Here is a 7604-nt window from a genome sequence, read left to right as displayed (position 1 = left end):
ACACACGTCTACTCCTCACACACCTCTACTCCTCACACACGTCTACTCCTCAGCCAACCCAACCAGAGCTCTGCTCCTCACACACATCTGCTCCTCACACACGTCTACTCCTCACACACATCTACTCCTCACACACATCTACTCCTCACACACATCTACTCCTCACACACATCTACTCCTCACACACGTCTACTCCTCACACACCTCTACTCCTCACACACCTCTACTCCTCACACACGTCTACTCCTCACACACATCTACTCCTCACACACATCTACTCCTCACACACATCTACTCCTCACACACATCTGCTCCTCACACACATCTACTCCTCAGCCAACCCAACCTGAGCTCTGCACTGCTCCTCATACACGTCTACTCCTCACACACGTCTACTCCTCAACCTGAGCTCTGCTCTGCTCCTCACACACATCTACTCCTCACACACATCTACTCCTCACACACGTCTGCTCCTCACACACGTCTGCTCCTCACACACCTCTACTCCTCACACACCTCTACTCCTCACACACATCTACTCCTCACACACATCTACTCCTCAACCTGAGCTCTACTCCTCACACACCTCTACTCCTCACACACATCTACTCCTCACACACATCTACTCCTCACACACATCTACTCCTCACACACGTCTACTCCTCACACACATCTACTCCTCACACACATCTACTCCTCACACACATCTACTCCTCACACACCTCTACTCCTCACACACGTCTACTCCTCACACACGTCTACTCCTCACACACGTCTGCTCCTCACACACCTCTACTCCTCACACACCTCTACTCCTCACACACCTCTACTCCTCACACACGTCTACTCCTCACACACATCTACTCCTCAGCCAACCCAACCTGAGCTCTGCACTGCTCCTCACACACATCTACTCCTCACACACGTCTACTCCTCACACACATCTACTCCTCACACACATCTACTCCTCACACACATCTACTCCTCACACACGTCTACTCCTCACACACGTCTACTCCTCACACACGTCTGCTCCTCACACACCTCTACTCCTCACACACCTCTACTCCTCACACACATCTACTCCTCACACACGTCTACTCCTCACACACATCTACTCCTCACACACCTCTACTCCTCAACCTGAGCTCTGCTCTGCTCCTCACACACATCTACTCCTCACACACATCTACTCCTCACACACATCTACTCCTCACACACGTCTACTCCTCACACACCTCTACTCCTCACACACATCTACTCCTCACACACATCTACTCCTCACACACCTCTACTCCTCACACACATCTACTCCTCACACACATCTACTCCTCACACACATCTACTCCTCACACACATCTACTCCTCACACACATCTACTCCTCACACACCTCTACTCCTCACACACATCTACTCCTCACACACCTCTACTCCTCACACACGTCTACTCCTCACACACATCTACTCCTCACACACCTCTACTCCTCACACACGTCTACTCCTCACACACATCTACTCCTCACACACATCTACTCCTCACACACATCTACTCCTCACACACATCTACTCCTCACACACGTCTACTCCTCACACACCTCTACTCCTCACACACCTCTACTCCTCACACACGTCTACTCCTCACACACATCTACTCCTCACACACATCTACTCCTCACACACATCTACTCCTCACACACATCTACTCCTCACACACATCTACTCCTCACACACATCTACTCCTCACACACATCTACTCCTCACACACATCTGCTCCTCACACACATCTACTCCTCAGCCAACCCAACCTGAGCTCTGCACTGCTCCTCATACACGTCTACTCCTCACACACGTCTACTCCTCAACCTGAGCTCTGCTCTGCTCCTCACACACATCTACTCCTCACACACATCTACTCCTCACACACGTCTGCTCTGGTCCCATGGCCAGGCCCAGTCCAGAGCTTGTCTCTGAGGGGAGGTGGAGGCCGTGGACGTGCAGGAGCACACTGTCTCTGAGGGGAGGTGGAGGCCGTGGACGTGCAGGAGCACACTGTCTCTGAGGGGAGGTGCAGGCCGTGGACGTGCAGGAGCACACTGTCTCTGAGGGGAGGTGGAGGCTTGTCTCTGAGGGGAGGTGGAGGCTTGTCTCTGAGGGGAGGTGGAGGCCGTGGACGTGCAGGAGCACACTGTCTCTGAGGGGAGGTGGAGGCCGTGAGGCCGTGGAGGCCGTGGAGGCCGTGGACGTGCAGGAGCACACTGTCTATGAGGAGGTGGAGGCCGTGGACGTGCAGGAGCACACTGTCTATGAGGGGAGGTGGAGGCCGTGGACGTGCAGGAGCACACTGTCTATGAGGGGAGGTGGAGGCCGTGAGGCCGTGGAGGCCGTGGAGGCCGTGGAGGCCGTGGACGTGCAGGAGCACACTGTCACGGAGCTGCTGGCCTGCTGGAAGTTGGGGAAGTTGACAACAATGCAGCCCAGACTCTCCCAGGACCGGCGGGGAGGGCCGGATACTGTTTGCCGTTCCACCCACAAAATGTTTATTCAATACAGAGTTCAAGACTGGGTTATTTATTTTATTTCTTACTTTTCGTCGACTGATATTTTCTCAGTTAGAGCGATGCTGCTAAAGTTTTGAGATCCTTAAAAGAAAATGCCCGTCTCAGTATGCCCTCCGTGAAACGTATCGCAATCCGAATATTTGAACATGTTTGGCGTGGCCTGGACATAAGCATTCCCCTGGAGCTGGTTTGGCGTGGCCTGGACATAAGCATTCCCCTGGAGCTGGCTTGGCGTGGCCTGGACATAAGCATTCCCCTGGAGCTGGTTTGGCGTGGCCTGGACATAAGCATTCCCCTGGAGCTGGTTTGGCGTGGCGTGGACATAAGCATTCCCCTGGAGCTGGCTTGGCGTGGCCTGGACATAAGCATTCCCCTGGAGCTGGTTTGGCGTGGCCTGGACATAAGCATTCCCCTGGAGCTGGCTTGGCGTGGCCTGGACATAAGCATTCCCCTGGAGCTGGCTTGGCGTGGCCTGGACATAAGCATTCCCCTGGAGCTTGCTTGGCGTGGCCTGGACATAAGCATTCCCCTGGAGCTGGTTTCCACTGCTTTCACAGAGGACTATGTGCAAGTCATTTACACATAAAAACATTCTGATTGTGATACATTTCCCAGGAGAGCATACTGAGACTGGTAAGATTACACCCTGTGCTTCCTGTCTCAGAAAAACACATTTATCATAGTTTTTTCAACACATTTACGCCTCATTGACTTCCACTGAAGCCCAGTGAGAGCCTGCATGAAAACCGCAGCTACTGCAGCTCAATACTGGAACGATCAGGGAAATGATGGTCTCTGTTTTTTAGGTTCATAGTAAACAGACCACAAATAGGGCTAAATGTCCAAAATAGCGCACTACCCCTTTAAATGCAGCTAACACTGAATATATAGAATGTTCTATGTCACACTTATAAGAAAGTAATGCTATTATCTGCACCTTGGAGGGTTGTGCAGTTGAGAGAGTGCTCTAAAATACCTGAGGATCTATATTGATGGAAAACTGTCTTTTAAAATGTATGTTTACTAAATAACAAAAAAGCTGAGAATGAAACTTGGGTTCTTGTATAGAAACAGATTAAAGGACCATACAGACACATAGAATAGAAACAGATTAAAGGACCATACAGACCACATAGAATAGAAACAGATTAAAGGACCATACAGACACACAGAATAGAAACAGATTAAAGGACCATACAGACACACAGAATAGAAACAGATTAAAGGACCATACAGACACATAGTATAGAAACAGATTAAAGGACCATACAGACACACAGAATAGAAACAGATTAAAGGACCATACAGACCACATAGAATAGAAACAGATTAAAGGACCATACAGACACACAGAATAGAAACAGATTAAAGGACCATACAGACCACATAGAATAGAAACAGATTAAAGGACCATACAGACACACAGAATAGAAACAGATTAAAGGACCATACAGACCACATAGAATAGAAACAGATTAAAGGACCATACAGACACATAGAATAGAAACAGATTAAAGGACCATACAGACACATAGAATAGAAACAGATTAAAGGACCATACAGACACACAGAATAGAAACAGATTAAAGGACCATACAGACACACAGAATAGAAACAGATTAAAGGACCCTACAGACACACAGAATAGAAACAGATTAAAGGACCATACAGACCACATAGAACATGCAGGGAAACAGCAGATCTGTGTTGAGGGAATAAAAGATCATCACCACCGGACCCTGGCTTGATATGACCCCTGATCTATGATATGACCCCTGATCTATGATATGACCCCTGATCTATGATATGACCCCTGATCTATGATATGACCCCTGATCTATGATATGACCCCTGATCTATGATATGACCCCTGATCTATGATATGATCCCTGATCTATGATATGACCCCTGATCTATGATATGACCCCTGATCTATGATATGACCCCTGATCTATGATATGACCCCTGATCTATGATATGACCCCTGATCTATGATATGACCCCTGATCTATGATATGACCCCTGATCTATGATATGACCCCTGATCTATGATATGACCCCTGATCTATGATATGACCCCTGATCTATGATATGACCCCTGATCTATGATATGACCCCTGATCTATGATATGATCCCTGATCTATGATATGACCCCTCATCTATGATATGACCCCTGATCTATGATATGACCCCTGATCTATGATATGACCCCTGATCTATGATATGACCCCTCATCTATGATATGACCCCTGATCTATGATATGACCCCTGATCTATGATATGTAATTGTAGGAGAGTCGCTTTTCCATTGCAGTTTAAATGTAGCTACAAGCCCAGAAACATGTAGCTAGCACAAGCCCAGAAACAGTCTTAGCACAAGCCCAGAAACAGTCTTAGCACAAGCCCAGAAACAGTCTTAGCACAAGCCCAGAAACATGTAGCTAGCACAAGCCCAGAAACAGTCTGCCCCTCTCGAACGTGGGAGTTAACACCATCCCTCACCCCTCCTCCATCTCATTGGGTGCGGCGCAGTTAGTGCCCAATGTGCTTATCAGTTAGTGCCCAAACCGTCTAGGGCAGTGGTTCTTAACCTTGTTGGAGGTACTGAACTTCACCAGGCGCATTCACCGAACCCTTAATTGGAAAAATAAAATATGATTTTTTCAAATTCAAAACATAGGTATATATTTTACTGGTGCACAAAATGAACCGTGCATCAACATCACTGTGTTCAAAGAACAAAACCATCAAAACATGATTTTCACACAAAAACAAAAACATAATAATGAATATTTACTGCAAATCAGTGTGACTTCTGCTGTTGCCTTTCAGAGAGCAGTTCAGAAAGAGAGTCGACTACTGAGCGCATTCCCTGCAGCACAGATAGGCCAAGCGATGTAGCGTGGTCACCTGCAGCCAATGATGGCCAAGCGGGGCGTGTCATCACCAATCATATGAGTCGGGGGTGTGTCTTGACCTCCGCCGAACCCCTGAGACTGACTCACCCAACCCCTGGGGTTCGATCGAACCAGGTTCAGAACCACTGGTCTGAGGTCTGCAGGCTTGTTGTTTTCCCAGGTTAAGAACTGGTCTCAGGTCTGCAGGCTTGTTGTTTTCCCAGGTTCAGAACCACTGGTCTGAGGTCTGCAGGCTTGTTGTTTTCCCAGGTTAAGAACTGGTCTCAGGTCTGCAGGCTTGTTGTTTTCCCAGGTTCAGAACCACTGGTCTGAGGTCTGCAGGCTTGTTGTTTTCCCAGGTTAAGAACTGGTCTCAGGCCTGCAGGCTTGTTGTTTTCCCAGGTTAAGAACCACTGGTCTGAGGCCTGCAGGCTTGTTGTTTTCCCAGGTTAAGAACTGGTCTCAGGTCTGCAGGCTTGTTGTTTTCCCAGGTTCAGAACCACTGGTCTGAGGTCTGCAGGCTTGTTGTTTTCCCAGGTTAAGAACTGGTCTCAGGTCTGCAGGCTTGTTGTTTTCCCAGGTTGGGAAGCGTTGCTGTTACACAACTCAGGTCTTAAATCAGTCTTTCCAGTTCATCCACTAGAGCTCAAGACATTCTCACTCAGTCACTCAATTGTCACTTTTCTTAATCTTCTTGAGCACTGGGTGGAGTTCAGTCAAACATTATTATCCCCCCACACCAACATTGAGTAGTCTACATTCCAACCTGGCACACTAGTTTGGTTCAACTCTGTTAGGTGGCACACCCTAACAGGGTGGACCGGTTTTATGCAAATCTGTCCAGTATTCAATCAGCTGTGCCGCTGTGCTCAGGATGTAGGTGATGACGGTGGAGAACTCGCAGCGGTTGTAGGTCTGGAGGTAGGCCTTCCACTGGGAGGGGTTGGGAGGGCCTGTGGGACTGAGGCCCAGTTTGACCATGCACATGCCCACGTAGGCATCCTCGATGTTAAAGGGCTTGATGCCCTTGGAGACCTCCACCATCTTCTCTGGAAGGTCGTTGGAGAACACGTAGCCCATGCCCAGCGTGTAGGTGGGGTAGGTGGACTCCGGGAACATTTCCACCGGGACATACCATTTGGAGTTGGGGTCGCGGAGAACCGGCCTGTTCCACATCAGCATCCCCGTCAGGTAGTCGGTCCTGGGGAGGCCCGGCGTCCCAAGCATGCTCACCAGGTTCTGCACGTTCAGGAACATGTCCGAGTCCACCTTCATGGCGTAGGAGGCCTCGGGGCAGCGAGTGGCGAGCCAGTCCATGATCACCATGGTCTTGATGGTCAGGTTCACATAGGTGTCCATGAAGTTGCTCTGGATCAAGTCGCGATGCGTCCGGCTCTCCTGCTGGACCAGCTGCTGCTGCTGCTGGGCGTCCGGCCCCCCGGGGAGGCCCAGCATGAAGAAGGTCCGGACCGGCTTCCCCTGGACCAGGGTCTGGTTGCCCCACGTCTTCCGGATGGCGTCCCGGGCAGCCAGGTTATTGGGCGCCACCGGGACCATCAGCACCAGGAAAGGGGTGTGGCCGTGACAGGCCTCCGGCTCGTCCATAATAAAACGGTAGTTCCGCGCGTAGGCGACATGATAATGATTGGTGGGGAGCGTCGTGGTCGGGTCTCCCTGCGGATTGTGATTGGACGTAGGAGAAACGGTCATGTCCACCCCAAGGGTTTGATTGGCCGATGGGATTGCATTTGTGTGCACCCCTTGGCTCTGATTGGTTGTTTGAGTGAGCGCCCTGGTTCTATTGGTCCAGAGGTGATAATACCCTTTTAAAGCAGCGCCGCGGGTCTGGAGGAAGCTGGAGGGGAGCAGGTAGACGACCAGGAGGACGACGCTCAGCATCAACAGGCCGAGGAAACAGGAGCGAAGCAGCCTCCTCTGGCGCGGCGGTCTCTCCACAGAATGACTGGATGAGAGAGCAGAGAGAGAGACAGGGTTAGCGTCTCTCCCGTTAGATCCTGGAGGAGGAAGCTGTTCATGATACAGCGCCTTAGTCTCAGCCTCGGATACAACCAGCAGTCAGCCTTGTTATAAACGTACTGAACACTGCTGAGAGTAACGTACTGAACACTGCTGAGAGTAACGTACTGA

The 7604-nt window shown here is 50.1% G+C and overlaps 1 protein-coding gene across 1 annotated transcript; it reads right to left on the bottom strand.

Moving 5' to 3' along the window:
* Window positions 1-6263: 6263 nt before the first annotated feature.
* Window positions 6264-7166, bottom strand: LOC311311735 (beta-1,3-galactosyltransferase 2-like; the record flags this gene model as incomplete). The annotated part of the gene is made up of 1 exon (XM_084441488.1): window positions 6264-7166. The coding sequence occupies one exon, from the start codon at window positions 7164-7166 to the stop codon at window positions 6264-6266; it is 903 nt and encodes a 300-aa protein (XP_084297614.1).
* Between the last annotated feature and the right edge of the window lie 438 nt (window positions 7167-7604).

This window comes from Borostomias antarcticus, assembly GCF_949987555.1.
Source record: "Borostomias antarcticus genome assembly, chromosome: 7".
In the NCBI taxonomy this organism is placed as follows: domain Eukaryota; kingdom Metazoa; phylum Chordata; class Actinopteri; order Stomiiformes; family Stomiidae; genus Borostomias; species Borostomias antarcticus.
Note: the sequence above shows the minus strand (reverse complement) of the source record. Positions and strands in the feature narration are given on the sequence as shown.